The sequence below is a fragment of the Squalius cephalus genome (assembly GCF_949319135.1).
Source record: "Squalius cephalus genome assembly, chromosome: 24".
NCBI lineage: Eukaryota > Metazoa > Chordata > Actinopteri > Cypriniformes > Leuciscidae > Squalius > Squalius cephalus.
In genome coordinates, this window is record NC_137145.1 from 23,452,492 (window position 1) to 23,472,539 (window position 20,048).

A 20,048-nucleotide genomic window follows, 5' to 3' on the forward strand; every position below is an offset into this window, starting at 1 on the left:
GTTGTGTTTTCATTAAAAATAGCAATGAACCAAAAAAAAAAAGCATTAATTTGAAAGGTGAAAATCCATAGGTCTTTCATTTACATGTGTTACAACGCGGGTACCATCTCATCCGTCTTATTCGTTTTGTTAATAACGAATAGGCTAATGTTAATTAAAAAGAATCAAAATTCAAAGACTGGAGGAAGATTTTGTCAAACATTAGAAAAATAAGCGCTACAGATGCTGAACGTCATAACAAATATATTTTCTTGATAAATGTGGATAACACTGGTGTTGTCACAATTATTTTCCCACCCGCACATCCCTATTCTTAATGTTGGCTACATGTTACAGGTTGATTCTACTTCATAATAACGCTTTAGGCTTCTTAACCAGCACCCCTATTTTTGAGAATTTTCTGAAAATGACATACCAAATACAAATGTCTGTAGCTCTTATACCTTATGGGCCACATTCATAACTCTGATCTTTTTTAAACTAGACACTTGAAACTTTGTTACCCAAGAGTCATTATAGCTCAAAGTAGCATAGGAACACAGTAAAACAAGGTAAAATTGACATGAAAGTGACTGACGATTTCTTTAAATGAACTGTCTAACGTTGTCTCTTAGCGCGCTACGAAGACTCTTTAAGGTATAACTTAACTAAGGGCCCTTTCACACCTACCTGGTTTGGTCCGGACTTTCGGACTTTTCAGTTTGGTCCGAATCAAAATTACAGGTGTGAAACCTCCCCCGGACCAAACAGACGAAATTTGAACGCCTGCAAACAAACGCCGTCACAAGCTCTGGCTTTTCGCCCCTCTTCCCGCTCCCTCCCTTTGTTTGAGCCGCGCAAATTGCGCCGTTCACAAGGGACGTCAGAGCGGACGGTCACGAGTAATGTTCAGCGCGCGCGCCTCACTCACCGGCGAAAAGAGGAGAGAGAGAGTGTTTTTAGTCCCGCCGAGGCCGGACCAACCTCCAATTCTCACACAGTCCCCTCTTAAGTTCAGGCGGCTGGAAATATTACTATTGCAGTAAACGAGCCTGTTATAATACACGCACACCTGCAAACAAACGGTGACACAAAACATGATGACGCTCTCTTATATCCTCGCGCTAACCAAAAGCTTATGTGTTTTCCCCCTGTGGCTCAGTGGCAAAATCTTAGGCTTTCGCGCCAGAGACCCGTGTTCGAATCCCGGCTCTGGCGGCAGATAAAAATTATGCTGTTCGCTTCTCCGAGCTCGCGGCCAGCTTTCTTACATACAGAAAGCGAACCCGCCTCTCGCACCCTCCCGCTCATGATGATGCTCGAGTATTTATGAGCATCTACATATATGAGCCTTCTAGCATTTCGCTCTGTCAGTCCCCTTAAAAAGGCGACTGCAGATGTGTATTCCGCAGCCAACGAGCACATTGTACAACCCGCTCGCCTGCACCAAAACACGTTTTTTACGGCGCCAATGGTGTGTAGAAAATGTGCCCGCCTCCCAGTGTTCACCCCTACACACAAGCACGGTTCCCCCTGTGTCATTCACTCATGCAGTGCCCACTCTAGAGCTGGCATATGCCGCTTGAGTGTTAAATGTAGGAAAGTGCCCACACATACTCATGGTGCTCGAGTATCTATGAGCGTCTAAACATATGAGCCTTCAAAGCATTTCGCTCTGTCAGTCCCCTTAAAAAGGCGACTGCAGATGGTATTTTGCAGCCAATGAGTGCGTTGTACAACCCCTCGCCTGCACCTAAACACCGTTTTATGGCACCCCAGAGAAATCTCAAAAAGAGTATAATGTCTGGTTGTCCGGCTCACGCCGCATGTGTTTTAAGTGTAGAAAATGTGCCCACATTTCAGTGTTCACTCCTGCACACAAGCTCTATACCCCCCGTGTCTCTCGCAGAGCCCCCTCTCATAAAGCTGGCGAAAGCCGCTCGAGTGTTAGATGTGGGATTTGTGCCCACGAGCCCGTGCCCACAACCACTCACTGTTCGCTCTGTCACACGGCCACTCTCTGCCAGTCACGTCACAGATGTAAGCCCTGTGCCCGCTCACGAGCGCTCACACTTACTGACGAACACTTTCCCCTAGGGCTTCCCCCGCGCCCCGTTCCTCGCACAATATGTTCCCCGTCCAAAGCCACCGGGACATCATGTGTAAAACGGCCAGCCATCGCTGTCTGCGAGCCGCCGTATTCAAGCACCGAGAGCGCGCGATCAGAACCCGGAGGCCATTCTGCCCCTAGCCACACATGCAAAAGCATGGGAAGCTATTCCAGGCATGTCAGAATGGGTGCTGGGCACAGTAAAGCAGGGCTATGCATTGCAGTTCGCTCGCTGTCCCCCGCGCTTTCGAGCGCGGACCGAGACGAGAGTGAATGGGGAAGCAGCACACCTACTTCGTGCAGAAATAGCGAAGCTTCTGTGCAAAGGGGCTATAGAACCGGTACTGCCTTCTCTGAGCGAGTCAGGCTTTTACAGCCGTTATTTCCTCGTGCCCAAGAAGGACGGAGCACTCAGACCGAAAAGTTATCTCGACGGACGCCTCCAGCTTGGGTTAGGGCGCTCTTTTTAAAGGGCAAACCGTTTTTTTGGCCTGTGGTCAGACCAGGAGAAATGCCTTCATATAAACTGATGATAGCTGATGATAGCGCTGAAGCGCTTCCTCCCACACATACGGGGCCACCATGTTCTAGTCCGCTCGGACAACATGTCTGTGGTGTCCTACGTGAATCACCAGGGCGGTGTCAGATCCAGGAATCTCTGCAAACTGACAGAACGCCTTCTCGTGTGGGCCCATCACTCGCTGCGCTCGGGATGAAGAGATGAGCTCATCATCCGCTTCCTTAGGGGAGCTAGGAGGATGAACCCCCCGCGGCCCCCCTCGGTTCCTATTTTGGATCTTTCCTTGGTCCTGGAGGCCCTGAAAGCTTTCCCCTTTGAACCGTTAGATTCCGTGGATCTAAAATATCTCTAGCTCAAAACTGTTTTTCTGATCGCTCTGTCATCAGTAAAACGAGTGGGGGATCTACACGCGCTGTCTGTCAGCCCCACATGTCTCGAGTTCGGACCAAATGACTCAAAAGTCATCCTTAAACCGAGACATGGCTACATCCCCAAGGCGATTGGCACTCCCTTTAGAGCGCAGATCATCTCCCTATCGGCTCTGCCAGCATCCGATAGCGAGGACAGTGGTAGCCTCCTATGCCCCGTCAGGGCGCTGAGAGCTTGCATCACGCGCTCCGCCGCCTTCAGGCGTTCTAAACAGCTATTCGTTTCGCTTAGTGGGAGCACCAAGGGTCTCGCCGCCTCGAAACATAGCCTGTCCAGATGGATAGTGGACGCTATCGCGGCAGCTTATGCGTCCAAACACCTGCAGTGCCCTATGGGCATCAGGGCCCACTCCACTAGAGGCATGGCTTCGTCGTGGGCTTGGTCCAGCGGGATTTCTATTCACAACATTTGTATGGTGGCAGGCCGGGCCTCCCCCTCTACATTCGTGAGATTTTATAACTTGGAAGTTCCCGCCCTGCAAGCTAAACTTTTATCAGTGTAAGAGATGTGTATGTTCTGCCCAGACATTTGTGTGCAGGCCACTCTCGTGTCACTATGAGCTCTTCTGGTTGAGCTGCACAAATGGGTGAGATTCTATATATATATATAGACCGGCAGAGCCGCTCTGTGTTCCCTATGATGTGCGTGTGTAATTGCGCTGGCCCGCGTTGCTGGCCGCCTATTCTCCACACTAACGCACAAGGGGGTAATGCTCTCTATACAATAGACCGGCAGTGGCGCTCTATTTTCTCCCCGTGATGTGCTTATGTACTAGTGCTGGCCCGCGTTGCTGGCCGCCTTTGTTCTATACGTTTATATATAGACCGGCAGAGCCGCTCTGTATTCCTATGAAGTGCTTATGACATGTGCTGGCCCGCATTGCTGGCCGCCTGTTGTTCCCCGGGCTTCCCTGGGACTCATCCAGTGATGCTCGGCGCGCACGGCGTTGACAAGGGTGTTCCCGTAGCGTAAGCAACTTACGCATTACGAGAGAACCTCTCATAAGAGAACGTACTCGGTTACCTAACGTAACCTCGGTTCTCTCTAGAAGAGGGAACGAGTATTGCGTAACCTGCCGTGCTTGCGCCACGAGCTTATTCGCTTCATTCAATGAAAACCAGTGTTCAGCCTTTCGAGCCCCAAATTTATACGCTAAGCCACACCCATTCTGGCGGGCTGTGACGCATAGAGGGCGCGACGTCACGCAGGGCTCACCGACTACGTTAGGTAACAGAGTACGTTTTGATTGTACTTTTTTATTGTACCTTTTATTGTACTTGTTTTTTGTTTAAATGAATGTATAAATTAAATAATAAAAAAGGGAAGAAAAAAATATACATCTAAATTAAATTAATGAACAAAAAAAAAATCATAAAAGAACGAAGTAATGTGGGAAATATGCTTCAAAGACTTGGCAAAATATGGATGAATAAAAAAAAAAAATTCTTGCAGGGCATTTCTTGCAGACCACCTTCCCTGATCTTTGAACACCCCGGGTTGCAGTTAGTTTGCAATGTCCACCCAGATGTTTTGTTTTACATTATTTGTATGGTGTCCTTTAAATCTTTATAATCTGTTAATAACATCTTTGTTTCGCTCCTCTAAAATTAGGCCTACATTAATTTAATCTTTTTTGAAAGGTATCTTTTCTTGTTTGTTTTTTTGTTCATACATTTTGTCAGTAGGCTATCTCCGCCTGAATGTAGACTTTAGACTTGTCTTGATTGCTAATCCACAGATGACGATTATTAGGTTAAACCTAATAATTAAGGCTAAATGTTCAGAATACCATATAATTCCAATCTAAGGTTATATTTCAGCACTTGCGAATGGACAGCGACTCTTAAGTAGCACGTAAAACGCGTTCTCGTGCGTTCATGTTAAGTCCATTTTTGGGAAACGCTCGTGGAATTGCTGCGAGCGTTCGTAACCTTGCACGTAGAGAGTGCTCTTAAGAGCTACAGATACATCGTTATCGGGAAACCCGGCCCTGAACATAACTGTGACATTATGAAGGAGTCAGGGGCATTATGATTGTTTTATTCTTCATGATAGTTGCACTAAATTAACAAATTACATTGACATCCCTAATAATAAAACTAAAGATCCCATAGACAAAAACTGTTTTATTTAGGGAAATGCCTTTGCTCTTAAATTCATCCAATTCTGACTGGGCAAGAGGCAGCAAATGTTATTCATTTTGTTTTTAATTTACAGGGAACATCATGAATAAACTCCTGGAAAATTTGGGTTTGGCAGAGTATTATGGGAAGAAACTCACTTTACACACAGTGCTGCAGATCAGCAAGAACAGTGTGACAGATGTGTCTGTCCAGTCCCTTTCAGATCTGCCATGGCTGTTCTTGAGGAGACTGATGTTGCTACAAAGGACAGCAAGGAGTGTTAAGTGTTCCTCTTCAGATGGGGCAGAAGATTCAGAGTGGGATGATGATCAGGATAGTGCTGAATCAAACTGTCCTCAGTCAGTAAACCCTTTAGATGTTTTGACTGCTGTGTTTCTTTGTTCTGACAGTTTTCTTCAGCAGGAAATGATCATGAAAATGTCCATGTGTCAGTTTGCGGTTCCTCTGCTGCTTCCAAACAGTGATAACAATCAGATCACTCTTATGCTTTGGGCAATGAGAGATATTGTGAAAAAATACAGACCACACTCCCTGTTAGATCCAAGTGGATTTGTGGAAGAAAGGATTGTTCTCTCAGACCTACCGTTAGTGTCTTTTGTGAGACTTGGCAGGTGCAACATTTCCAAATCAGAAATTCTGAATAAACTGCTCAGCAATTCACAGCAATACACTGATACCTTTGTGCATTTCAACATGGGTTGTGGAAACATCAACAAGAAAATATCAAATGGCTTGGTTGAGATGGCCTGGTATCTTCCTTGTGGAAACAAGAACATTGACGTCTTTCCTGAGCCAATAGCGATTGCAAACTTGAGAGGTGACATCCAGAACTTTGAAACACAGTACTCTTTTCTTTGTGAGGCTTCAGCTGCTGTGTTTGTGTTCTTTGAATCCCAGTTTTTAGATACACAGTTAATTTCAGTTCCCAGTCAGAAATCTACGCCTCAACTATTTTTTGTGGGGGACTCCAACAACAACAATATAAATGCTACAGTCAACAAGCTCAAGCTGAAGAAAAGCAATTTCATCTTTAAAGCCAAGCAGAACGATGCAGACTTTGTTGACAAAATTCAGAGCAAGTTGCAATACGCAATTAATAACAACAATCACAAAACCTCAGTTGTTCATTTAGCTGAGATTGCACGGAATCTGGGAATCTTGGTGGACGAGGATGGTGAAGAATGTCAGCGTGCAAAAAAAAGTGCAGATGAAATCACATCAAAAATAGAGGATATAGTGCAGTTCAAGAAGGATGAGCTGCCCTTGCATGGAGAGATCTTGATGAAACTGGCCAAGTTAGAGAAGGAGGAATGCCGACTAAAGAAAATTGATGATAAGAAGATTGATGACTACAAAAATGAACTTCAGATGGAGAAAAAGAAACTCAGAGAAGAGCAATGCAGCAAAGACATATCTGCCACTATGAGATGCTTTATCAGTGCAATATCAACACCAGAAAGGGCCTACTTCTTAAAATGGTTGAGAATCGCTCTAGAGAATCGATCACATGAAGTACTGCCTCAACTCAGAGAAGAGTACAAAAAGAAATGTCAAGATGTTTGTGGAAACAAGACAGAAATTGCTGAGCTTGATAAAAAGATTTCAAACAGTTCTTTAGGAGTGGAGCACTTCATTCGAGAGATGAGCCAGCTTTACGAGGCTTCAGTCTCGCTTCCAGAAGATTCACTTTACCGAAAACAGCTGGAACACTTGCCTAGACTCTGTGCTGAACTACTATTGGATGGATTTTCACTTGAACTAGTGGATGGAGATTCTTCAAATATCCCTGTGAAATGGCTTTCTGGTGTGTTTTCTGAATTAAACACACTGGTGGAGTCCAAAAACAGGATTATGGTTGTCACTGTTTTGGGCGTCCAGAGTTCAGGAAAGTCAACGCTGTTGAACACCATGTTTGGAGTTCAGTTTGCAGTTAGCAGTGGAAGGTGCACCAGGGGAGCCTTTATGCAGCTTATTAAAGTAGCAGGTGATCGCCAAGCAGAACTCAATTGTGATTATATAGTGATAATTGACACTGAAGGACTGAAATCCCCTGAGCTCGCCCAACTGGACAACAGCCATGAACATGACAATGAGTTGGCAACTCTTGTTGTTGGACTGAGTGATGTAACAATTGTCAACATTGCCATGGAGAATTCAACAGAGATGAAAGATATTTTACAGATCATTGTTCACGCCTTCCTCAGGATGGAGGAGATAGGAAAGAAACACACGTGTTTGTTTGTACACCAGAATGTTGCTGATGTCTCGGCTCATGACTCAAACATGAGAGACCGTAAGTTTCTGTTGGAACAACTGGATGAAATGACACAAGCTGCAGCCAAAATGGAGAACAAACTGGAATTCAGCAAATTTACAGATGTGATGAACTATGACACTGAGACGGGTGACCACTACATCCCTGGACTGTGGCATGGAACCCCCCCAATGGCACCAGTGAGTATTGGCTACAGTGAGTCTGTGTATGATCTCAAAAAGCATATAATGGAAATATTCAGACGTTACAAGTCCTACAACATCAGTGAATTTCTTAAATGGACCAAAGACTTGTGGACTGCTGTGAAATTTGAGAAATTCATCTTCAGTTTCAGAAACAGCTTGGTGGCTGATGCATACATGAAACTGTGCACAGAGTACAACAGATGGGACTGGACACTGAGAAAGCAAATGCACACATGGGCGTTAGAAGCTGAAACCAAGATCTTAAACCATGGAAAATTTGAAAACTCTGAGAAGTGCACCGTTGAAGATGTTCGTTGTCGTTTACTACAGGAAACAGAAGCTAAGCTTTCAAAAGGACAAGATGAAATGAATGACAAGATCAAATCATACTATGAACAAGAAGAAGGTCATGTTGAACTAGTGGAAAATTATCGACAAGACTTTATAAACTCTGCCACGTCTTTGAAGAGGGAACTTTCAAATTCTGTCACAATCAAACTGGATGCAGCTGTTTCACGTCGAAATGGAATGATCAAAGTGGAAGGAATCCAAAAGACATACATGGACACAATGGAGAATAAAGTGCTGAACTTGCTGAAAGACTGTCGAGAGAACAAGTCAGACATGTCAGACTCCATGCTGGATAAAGTATTTGAAAAAATGTGGCAGGAGACTGTCAGGACACTGGCATGCACAGGGCTCGAACAACAAGATATCAGGACAAAAGTTTTATATCATTTGAGGAAAAATCTTCAATCTAGAGGAAGTTCAATGGCTCAAAGCTTAGACAAAGTGAAGGATCTACACAACCAAGGCCATGGAAATTTTGTTGCCCACAAAGGTAACATTATTTACAGGAAGTGGCACGCTCAATGGATCAAGACAGTTCAAGAGATGTCAGACAATCTTATCAGAGATTGTTGGGAATTTGTTAAAGCAAAGTGGGAAAGTGAGGATGATTATGATGACACATACATCAGGGAAATTCTTAACATGATTGATGAGAAACTTAAGGCTCATGAAGAGCTAAAGGGAGATTTTGAGCTGTCTCTTAAACTCCACATATGCGGCTTTGCAAGCAGAGAATTTCAAGATATTCACAATCAATTCATCAAGAAAAACAACCCACGAACAACCTTGGAGAACTTCAAAAAAACATACCGCTCTGACTTCATTGACCTTTACCATGAACGAGACCAGTGTCAGAGGAAAGCTGATGAATTCATGAGAAACTGCCTAAAACCTGCCTTGGAAAGATTTATTTCAGAGAACTTGGGCATGAAAATGGCAGACAAGATGGTGACTGGTGAAAACTCAGCAATTTTCGGATCAAGGACAACATTTCAGATTTCGGTCTTGAAAAATCTTCTCGATGAATCTAAATTTGAAACATATTTGCATTTCATCTCGTCATATGAAATGTTTGTTAAAGCCTTTATTGTGGACAAAATCAAAAAGCACTTTTCAGCAGAGAACAGAATGTTCACATTGGAGGAGAACCTCATCAATGAAATCATCAGTGAAATTAAACAGGCCATTGATGAGGCAGAGCGAGACCCAAAGATAAATGACATCAAGGGATTTATTGAGAACATTTGTAATAAACTTGTTACTAGGCTTGTTTTTCCCAAGGACGCAGTGGGCAAAATCAGTTCACTGAACAATGCAAATCTAAAAAAATTGGCTGAATGCCTTCAATGTTCTGTAATGGACATGGATAAATCACTGAAAGCAAGTTTCCAAGAAAGAGATTTTCAAAGGAAAATAGATCGTCTTCAAATCAAACCACAGGATGTGCTGTTCAAACGAGTGCATGGCTGTGGGAAACAGTGTCCATTCTGTAAAGCACCATGTGAGGCTGGAGGAGACGCTCACACTAAACACTTTGTCTCAATCCACAGACCAGAAGGTCTCGGCCGCTACAGATTTACTGATTCTAAAAAACTAGTGACCGACATCTGCTCATCACTAGTGTACAGCAACTCAAGATTTAAGTGCCGTGACACCAACGATCAGTCGCATCCATATAAAGAATACAGCAAAATCTATCCAGACTGGCGAATCGATCCCGACCCCAGCATAGAGGCCTCAGCATACTGGAAATATGTGATGGCAGAATTCAATGAGCAGTTTGCAGAGGAGTACAAAGCAGAGCCTGCAGAAATACCCTGGGGGAAAATCACAAAAGCAGATGCAGAGAAAAGCCTAAACATCAATTAACTACCTCTCTGACCTCTGTTTAAATTAGTTTGTTATGATGGTAAGGAAACTTAAAACTCACACCTTAAAATCCAAGTCTCCATGAATATTAACTATGACGACAAATAAAATAAAAAACAAAAAACTGCTGGTTTCAATATTAATCATAGCATATCCTGACTAATGCATGAGTACCATTATACAAAATGTTGCTTGCTCCTGCCTTGTATTAAGAAAACATGAAAAATAATTCAACTTAAATAAGTGTTTTATTCCAATAAAATAAAGATGTGTTTTATATGTAAACCTGTAGTTTGAATATGGTGGTATACTCTTAGTGACAAATAATTATTTTACCTATACATTCTTTTGTTTTGTTGACATTCATGAAATCTTATTTTAGAACAGATTTTCTTTCAAATGTTCGAAAGAAAAAATCTTGATCTTTAAATCTTTCTCTTTGATTTTTAATCATGTATTGTAACTGTGAGGTGTTTTTCTGAGCTATGTTTGTGATTGTGAATTTGATTTTGATTTGTGTGGTGAATGTATCTCTGTTAAGAGCTGCACGGTTGTTCTGTGACTCTGTTAAGACATATACAGGCATGTCTGTATTAGTGAGGTCACAACACTGCTGTCATCTGGATCAGTTTAATTAACATATGAAGCATTAACATGCCAATCACATGAAATCAGTGTAACCTGAATAAATGTTACCGGCATCAGAGTTGTTTTGTAACTTTTATTGTTTATAATATATTGTCTGTCATGCATCTCCAAAAGTCACCACCATTAAACCATTAAACAATCATCTAAAGATATTGATAAAATATATTAAAAAGCATGGACATATCAAACTTTTATACACATTTGGGTCTTTTATTAGACCATCTAATGGACTCACAGGGAGTTTTAATGTCTTCTGCATGTAGCCTCCAACACCTCCAGTTGTTGTTATTCCTTTTACAATATATGTGGGATAGAGTTGCCTAAAATCTAAATGATTTAGATGTTTAAAGAGATCTAATATGTCCTGCAAATTTTACAACCAAATGTGAATGAACATTAGCAATGACAACCGTTTTTTTTATTATTTTTTTTAGAGTGAGTCTTTAAAACTGTCCGGTCAACACTTTATTTTAAATAGACATGTTGTGACAAACAGCGTTACGTAACGTGATAATGGAAATAGCACGAAGACATAGGAGTATGAAGATAATAGTCTTTAATGATAAAACTCAGAAACCAGGAGAAAACCACACTAAACATTAATGAGGACAGACGAAGATTGAAGGAGAACACAGGGTATAAATACACAGAGAAAACAAAAGGAACTAAATTAGATAATTAACAGGACACAGGTGAAGGAGATGACTAATTAGACAGACAGGGGGAAACTGGGTCACAGGACTAAACCAAAAATACTGTGAAACAAGGGAGACAAGACCATACATGTAACACAACACATTCAGCAAAAAATGCAAAATATTTCAACCAAATTCAACATAACTTCTAGGTATATTATGAACTTTTGATCTTAAATTATGAACTTTTGTCTTAGAAAATGCAATAATTTATACAACAGAACTGAATAAAGTTGATAAAGAGTTGATGATGCTCTATCGATCCATTTTCTTAGTCAGTGATACTCAACTCCACCGCTCTGCACATTTTGTATTTCTTCTTCATTTAACACTCCTGATTCAGTCATTTATCATGAGAGCTCTATGAACTGAATTGTGTGTCAGATAACAGAGACATACCAAATGTGCAGAGCGGTGGTGGGTCCCCAGGTTGAAAACGTCTCAGGTTACGAATGTAACCTATGTTCCCTGAGAACAGGGAACGAGACAATAAGTCATTGACGCTTTGGGGAATGCCTCAGGCGTGACAGGTGTCTGAAATCAAATATCAACTCACAGCAATCATGTTGACCGGCGACAGCCCGTGCATCATCAGCTTGGATGATGAGCGCGCGACCTGGATAAAAGGGAGCCTTGCACACATGACAACATCCTATCGTCTGAAGGGACTGTTGCAGGCAGGCCCCGAGGCATGGCAGGGAGACGTATTGTCTCGTTCCCTGTTCTCAGGGAACATAGGTTACATTCGTAACCTGAGACGTTCCCTTTCGAAGGGAACTCAACAATACATCATTGACGCTTTGGGGAACGATATACCAACGCCGCCATGCTAAGGGGAGTGCATGCCAAAAGGCAGTGACAACTGTCAGAACCAGTAATTCAGAAAACACTGGAACCACTCACCCTTAGGTCACATCAGGCTGTCAGTGACAGCACTCCCTACCGGTCATAGCCCAAGCTAATGAACCAATAAACCACCAGAACATAGTTAATGGGGGTATATCTGGGCCAGCTCAAAGGCTTAGGACCACAACTTCCAATAGAAGGGGTCCCTTCTAGGGAGTGTGGCTAGGGGACCCAAGGGACTCCCAGCCAGTCACTATTCAGGGGAGCATGCCTCCTGAAATGCCACCAGGCTGGCCTGGTGATCTATACTAAGACACACAGTCTGGCCATTGCCTGTCTGTCCAAGACAGAGCCTCTGGAAGTTGCCTTGGATAAGGCATCCCGAAACTGAAGGCCTGTAAAGCTGGCAGAAACCATTCAGTTCCGGATCACAGAGACGGGATCTCCCGGAGAGTGTGACTTAACCTCAAGAAACGACGGAAGTCGTCCACTCAATCCACGGGTCTACCCAGTGCTCGATCCGAACACTGGGGAAGTAAGAGAGGGTTCAAAACTAGGAAGGTCTACTGAGACCTAAGACCTGATGACCCCCTCATGTGGGGAGCTCCAGTACATGAGGGCTCATATCAGGAAGGCCGCTGAGGCCTGTAACCTGGTGACCACAGTATGTGGGAGCTTGTATTCAGGAAGGCCGGAGAGGCCTGTAACCTGACAGCCACACAATGTGGGGCTACCTTCAGAAAGGCCTAATGAGGCCTGTAACCACAGAATGTGGGAGATAGCTTGAAAGGGAAGCGCCTGTCGAAAAACATTGCGACAGAAGATGCATCTAGAGTGGGACCCAAGGTGAAGAACCGGAGTCTGAGCCACATAAAAAAGGGAATGAAGCGGACAGCGCATAACCCTTACCATAAATATGGATTTTATAAAGTACACGAAACGAAAGTGCGTGTACTTAGCCATTCTGAATCCAGGAAGGCCTGGTGAGGCCTCTAACCTGGCAACCACAGCATGTGGGAGCTCATACTCGGGAAGGCCGGTGAGGCCTGTAACCTGGTGACCACAGTGTGTGGGAGCCCATCAGAATGTGGAAGTAGCTAGAGAAAGGCGTCTGTCGAAGCATACTTCGACAACAGGACGCATTTAAAGTGGGACCCGAGGTGAAAGACCGGGGTCTGAGCCACATAGGAAGGGACCGAAGCGTACAGCGCATGACCCTTATCATAAAATATGGATTTGAGAAAGTACACAAGACGTTCAGTCGTGTGACTTACCATAAGTATGGGTTTAAGAAGGTACGGAGCGTACGTACCAAAAAGAAAAATAGATGAAGTAAAGGTGCATGTACTTCATCACTCTATATTCAGGAAGGCCTAGTGAGGCCTATAACCTGACGACCACAGTAAGTGGGAGCTCATCCTCAGGAAGGCCGCTGAGGCCGGTGACCTGACGACCACAGAATGTGGGAGCTCGTATCCAGGAAGGCCGGTGAGGCCTGTAACCTGGCAACCACAGCATGTGGGAACCCATGATCAGGAAGGCCAGATGAGGCCTGTAACCTGATAGTCACAATGCGTGGGAGCTCACATTCAGGAAGGCCTGATGAGGCCTGCATCCTGACATGTGGAAGCTCACAACCAGTGAGGCCTATACCCTAGCGACCACAGTGAGTGGGAGTTCACAATCAGGAAGGCCTGGTGAGGCCTGTAACCTGACATGTGAGAACTCATAACCAGGAAGGCCTAGGAGGCCTGAAGCCTGGTGACCACTGAATGTGGGAGCTTAACACTCAGGAAGGCGGAGAGGCCTGACACCTGGTGACCACAGTACGTGGGAACTCACATTCAGGAAGGCCGGATGAGGCCTGTAACCTGACATGAGGAAGCTCATAACTAGGAAGACCTGCGACCACGGTGTCAAGTCAAGTCAACTTTATTTATACAGCGCTTTTCACAATACTACGGAGCCCCCCTAGTCCCACTTTGTCAAAAAAAAATTATTATAACTATCTTGTGGCCTCAAGATAGTAACTCGTGGCCTCAAGATAGTAACTCGTGGCCTCAAGATAGTAACTCGTGGCCTCAAGATACTAACTCGTGGCCTCAAAATTGTATAGCTAGTGGCCTCAAGATAGTAACTCGTGGCCTCAAGATACTAACTCGTGGCCACGAGAAAGTGAGTTTTTTCAAGGCGAACCTTCCCTTTAATGTTTCCATGGCGACGCGTCACGCGATACACCGCAGCCACAATAATACTGTATGACAGATGTGTCGCTTTTATTTCGCTTTTCCTTTTTTATTCAAAATATTCACAAACTTGCTTACCATGTCATCAACTAGCCTATCTGATATTCCGATTCTCAAATACGTGTAAGTGAGTGTGTTTGGTCGTTTAAAAACCTTTATAAATAATCTTGATCTATAATAACATGAGATGGGCGCTGCAATGTTGTCCTGTCAGTCGGATTTACAGCACGTGAATTCATCAGTTTCTCCCGAAATAAATGCAAGAAAGTGGCCGGTGAACTGAGAAGAATAGAGTAAACTTTATAGTTCCTTGTCTTGCACTATGTTTGTCTGATATGAATAACACATGTCGGCAAATTAATTTGAATAGATTGTTATTGCTGCTTCCACAGACATCAGTGTGTTTTACAAACTCCAAATGTATTGTTTTACTCGTGCTTATGTGTATTTAAATATCTGAAACCAAAAATAAACATTATGAAGTTGAAAAAACTGCTTGAAACATTAAGAGGGAACGTTCGCCTTGAAAAAACTCACTTTCTCGTGGCCACGAGTTAGTATCTTGAGGCCACGAGTTACTATCTTGAGGCCACGAGATATACTATCTTGAGGCCACGAGTTACTATCTTAAGGCCACGAGTTACTATCTTGAGACCACAAGATAGTAATAATAATTGTTTTTTTTTGACAAAGTGGGACTAGGGGGGCTCCGTACAATACAGATTGTATCAAAGCAGCTTCACAGTATTAAATAAAATAGTACATCAGTGTTTGTTTCTAGTGTAAAACGTCCACGTTTGGTAATGCTGATCAATAGTATTGTTGATTGATTAATTAAATTAAGTATCCCCAACTGAGCAAGCCAAAGGCAACAGTGGCAAGGAACCGAAAAACTCCATCAGGTGACCTAATGGAGAAAAAAAAAAACCTTGGGAGAACCCAGGCTCAGTCGGGGGCCAGTTCTTCTCTGGCGTTTATGAACTAGAGACCGGATTTAGCTGTAAGATTAAAAATATTATATAAATGCCTGGCTGAAGAGATGCGTCTTTAATTTAGTTTTAAACTGGGAGAGCGAGTCTGAGCAACGAACAGTATCAGGAAGGCTATTCCAGAGTTTTGGAGCTAAATGTGAAAATGATCTCCCTCCTTTGGTTGATCTGGATATCCTAGGTATGACCAAAAGCCTCGAATTTAGTGATCGAGAGCGCGATGGATTATAGGGCGATAGAAGATCCGTTAAATAAACTGGAGCTAAGCCGTTTAGGGCTTTATAAGTCAGTAGCAATACCTTGTAATTAATACGGAACTTTATAGGTAACCAATGTAGTGATGATAAAATTGGTGTTATATGGTCAAATTTTCTTGATCTAGTTAGAACTCTAGCGGCAGCATTTTGGACTAACTGTAGCTTGTTTATTGAGGATGCAGGACAACCAGCTAATAAAGCATTACAGTAATCTAGTCTCGAGGTCATGAACGCATGAACTAACTTTTCTGCATCAGAAACAGATAGCATATTACGTAGCTTAGCAATGTTTCTAAGGTGGAAAAAGGCAGTTCTTGTAACATATGAAATATGATTTTCAAAAGACAGGTTGCAGTCAAGTATAACACCCAGGTCTTTTACTGTAGAGGATAAAGTAACAGGACATCCTACTATGTTAAAGTTGTATTGTGAGAGGTTTTGTGGACGTTTTTTTGAACCGATAAGTATTACCTCTGTCTTGTCTGGATTTAATAAAAGAAAATTGCGCGTCATCCAATCTTTTATATCTTTAACACACTCTGTCAATTTGGATAATTTACGTTTTCATCCGGCCGTGATGAAATATATATTTGAGTGTCATCATCATAACAATGGAAACTAATTCCATGTTTCCTTATAATATTTCCAAGTGGCAGCATATATATTGAGAATAATATATATTGAAAATAACAGAGGGCCTAACACAGATCCCTGCGGCACTCCATAGTTTACTGGAGTTATGATCGATTTTTCTCCATTTAAATAGACAAAATGATATCGGTCAGATAGGTATGATCTGAACCAGCTTAATGCTTGTCACACCAGTATAATTTTGTAGTCGATCTAAGAGTATTGTGTGATCTATAGTATCGAACGCAGCACTAAGATCAAGTAAAACTAGTATTGAGATACAGCCTTGGTCAGAAGCTAAGAGTAAATCATTTGTGATTATATAAAGTGTGGGAGCTCATACTCAGGAAGGCCGGGTGAGGCCTGTAACCTGACATGTAGAAGCCCATCACCAGGAAGGCCGGTGAGGCCTGTAACCTGGCGACCACAGTATGTGGGAGCTCACATTCAGGAAGGTCGGTGAGGCCTGTAACCTGACATGTGGAGGCTCATAACCAGGAGGCCTGGTGAGGCCTATAACCTGGCGACCACAGTATGTGGGAGCTCATACTCAACCACCGTATGTGGGAGCTCATATTCAACCACAGTATGTGGGAGCTCATAACCAAGAAGGCCTGGCGAGGCCTGTAACCTGGCGACCACCGTGTGTGGGAGCTCATATTCAGGAAGGCCTAGAAAGGCCTGTAACCTGATGACCACCGTGTGTGGGAGCTCATATTCAGGAAGGCCTAGAAAGGCCTGTAACCTGATGACCACCGTGTGTGGGAGCTCATATTCAGGAAGGCCTAGAAAGGCCTGTAACCTGATGACCACAGTATGTGGGAGCTCACATTCAGGAAGGCCGGTGAGGCCTGTAACCTGACATGTGGAGGCCCACAGTATGTGGGAGCTCATATTCAGATTCAGATTCAGATTTATTTTTATTCAGACATTTAAACATTTAACAAATGATGACATAAATCTACATAAAGTCTGAAATGGAATAGGCAGAAGCAAAAGCTTATTGAGCCTATCCCAGTGCATTTACAAAACATAATTATTAAAGCTGCCAATGTCTTATACATGAAATTATACATTTCTTTTTTCTCCTTTTTTTCAACAAACATCCCCAACATCCATTTACATCCTTAGCATCCATTCTCAATGTATTTTTTTATAATTGATTTCTTCAAAAGAATTTTAAATTGAATTAAGGTTTTACAGTCTTTTAGCTCTTGGTCCAACTTACTCCACACATTAATCCCAACAAAAGAAACACAATGCTGCTTTGCACTCGTTCTCACATATGTTTTTTGAAACATTTCTTCCTTTCGGAAATTATAAACACAATCTCGTTTTTTGAACAATCCCTGGATATGCACTGGTAACCTATTATGGCTTATATTATACATAAATTGTGCTGTTTTAAACTCGACCAAATCCTTCAATTTTAGTGCTTTTAGTTTAATGAAGAGCTCATTTGTATGGGCCCTGTAATCAACTTTATTCACAATGCGGATAGCTCTTTTTTGAATGATACTTATTGGATTAAGATTGGTTTTATAAGTGTTTCCCCAGACTTCTAGACCAGGTCATGTACGGGAGAACCAGGGAACAGTATAAAATATATAAATTTTTTTCATTTAAAAGTTCTTTAACTTTGGATATTATTGCAAGAGATTTACATAGCTTTGCCTTGATATAGTTTATATGGGGCTTCCAGCTAAGCTTATTTTGTAAAAATAGCCTACTCCAAGAAATTTTATTTCATTCACTCGTTCTATCTCAGTATCATTTATTCTTAAATTTATACACACATCAATGGCACGATTTCCGAAAACTATAAATTTGGTTTTATTTAAATTAAGGGTTAACTTATTAGAATCAAACCACTTCTTTAACAATGATAATTGTTTTTCTACTATATCTTTCAATACTTCTAAATTTTTACCACAACTAAGCATGCTGGTGTCATCAGCAAATAAAATAAGGTTTGATGTTTTTGAAACTAATAGGCCGCTGTACGTGAGCTGTATCATTCAGTTTCGTTCCGACAAACGGGGCACTAATTTTTCTTTTGCTCAATATGTTCAACGTTAATAAAAGGTATCCAAGCAAAAAGTTCTCCACGCATTTTCCTGCAGTTAATGAGAAAAATGTATTTATTGGCGCACTATATTGACTGCGTATTGAGACATATAAAACTGTTAGCTAGATTTTCAACCAATCAGCATCGAAAATGTAAGTAGGTCATTTTCCAAGCAAAGGTATCCAAGCAAAAAGTTCTCCACGCATTTTCCTGCAGTTAATGAGAAAAATGTATTTATTGGCGCACTATATTGACTGCGTATTGAGACATATAAAACTGTTAGCTAGATTTTCAACCAATCAGCATCGAAAATGTAAGTAGGTCACAGCCGAAATCAAGCCAATATCACTACGCACATGTAAACAGAGGAGGGCGTAAGCAGCGCATCTTCATCTGATAGCGGCGATCAAGCTCGATTAACACACGTAAAGTGTATTCTTCATGTCGGAAAAGATGGTGGGAAAGGTCCGCAGCCCTTTACTGAAGTCCGATGGGAAAAAATCAAGCAATGTGCGTAGGAATGGCTCAAAACGTCGGACACTACGGAGCTAACGTTAGCTATTGCTAATAAACATGTTGCCCTCCTGGACAAACTGGTCTCTGATGTCCCAACAACTACGGGTTTCACCCGGCCTGATATCGGCGTTTTATAGACGCTTGACTTGTGTGTATGTGCGTGATGGGTAGGTTTAGGGGTCGGGTTAGTGTGTGTGTGAGAGAGATAGGCTGCTGTCAGTAGCCTAAAAGAGGCCTAGAAATAGGGTTTCGTTCCACATTTAAAATCAGAAATATATAGAGATATTACTAAACCTACCCACTTTCAAACCTGTTTATCATATAAACCCAAAAATGCCGAATTACCACTAGTACAAAATACACCAGTTTGAAATGTGTGATATACCTGGGGGCTGTTCCATAAAACAAGATTAGAGTATAAGCCAGGCTTATTTCGGTTAGTCAGACTTATTGTCGGTGGATTCTGTTTCATAAAGCAAACTTAAAATAGTTCAAACTCAGTGCTCGAAGTGGGGCGGTACTCACCGGTACGCAGTACCGGCACTTCTGCATTTTACTCCAAAGCGTACCTGTTTTCTTGCATACCGCTACTTCTCGCATGTAGCCGGTACTCTACCACTGACAAAAAAAGCGTCAGTGTCACGCCCATTTCACATATACTCCGTTTGCGTATGCGGAGCTTATTTTTTTCCCGCACCCATATTAACAGGTTAGAGCTTTCACACTGCACGCGGATGTGGTCCGGCAATGCGTTCCAGGAGCGGTGCATATACAGCAGTCCAACGATCGTTTCTACACCGAGTCTATTTTCGCTGTGCTGCACGCGCTGAATTAAAGTGACAGCGCGTGGTTCGTGGTCAAAATTAACACAGAATATGACATTATATATAATTTGTATTATTTAAAATTACTATTAACATTTAAAAACAGACGTTTTCAAATTCCAAAGCTTGCAGAAGGTTCCTAATGGCAATACTGACTTAGGCAGCTTTCCTGGTAGCCTTGAGTGAATTAACTTGTCTTAGAAAATGATTCATAAAACGTATAAATATCAGTTGAGCCTATGTTTACTTTCGTCACTGACACAGACGAAAATGAAAAGACTACGTTCAGCTTTAGGAGGGGAAGAAATAGACCAGGATAAGAAGACTGAGAGAAAAAGAAATATGAAGATGAGGAGAGAGCAGGTATTGACAAATAATCTAATGACAAGGTTTTAAAGAGAGCCTATTTCTTATAATTTTTTGGCCTTCAAAAGTCCTAAATTGCACATATGTAGATCAGAGAAATC

The 20,048-nt window shown here is 42.3% G+C and overlaps 1 protein-coding gene across 2 annotated transcripts in view; it reads left to right on the forward strand.

Annotated features, from left to right (window-relative positions):
* Nucleotides 1-10,565, forward strand: part of LOC307152880 (up-regulator of cell proliferation-like) — a 50,763-nt gene extending 40,198 nt beyond the window's left edge. Inside the window, exon 4 of one of the 2 annotated variants that reach the window (XM_079861864.1) lies at nt 5,256-10,565. In XM_079861864.1, the coding sequence (XP_079717990.1) occupies nt 5,256-9,862 (4,607 nt within the window). In that variant the 3' untranslated portion in view covers nt 9,863-10,565. The remainder of the gene's footprint in view (nt 1-5,255) is intronic. The other variant, XM_079861865.1, reaches the window with a different exon arrangement.
* The last annotated feature ends 9,483 nt before the right edge of the window (nt 10,566-20,048 follow it).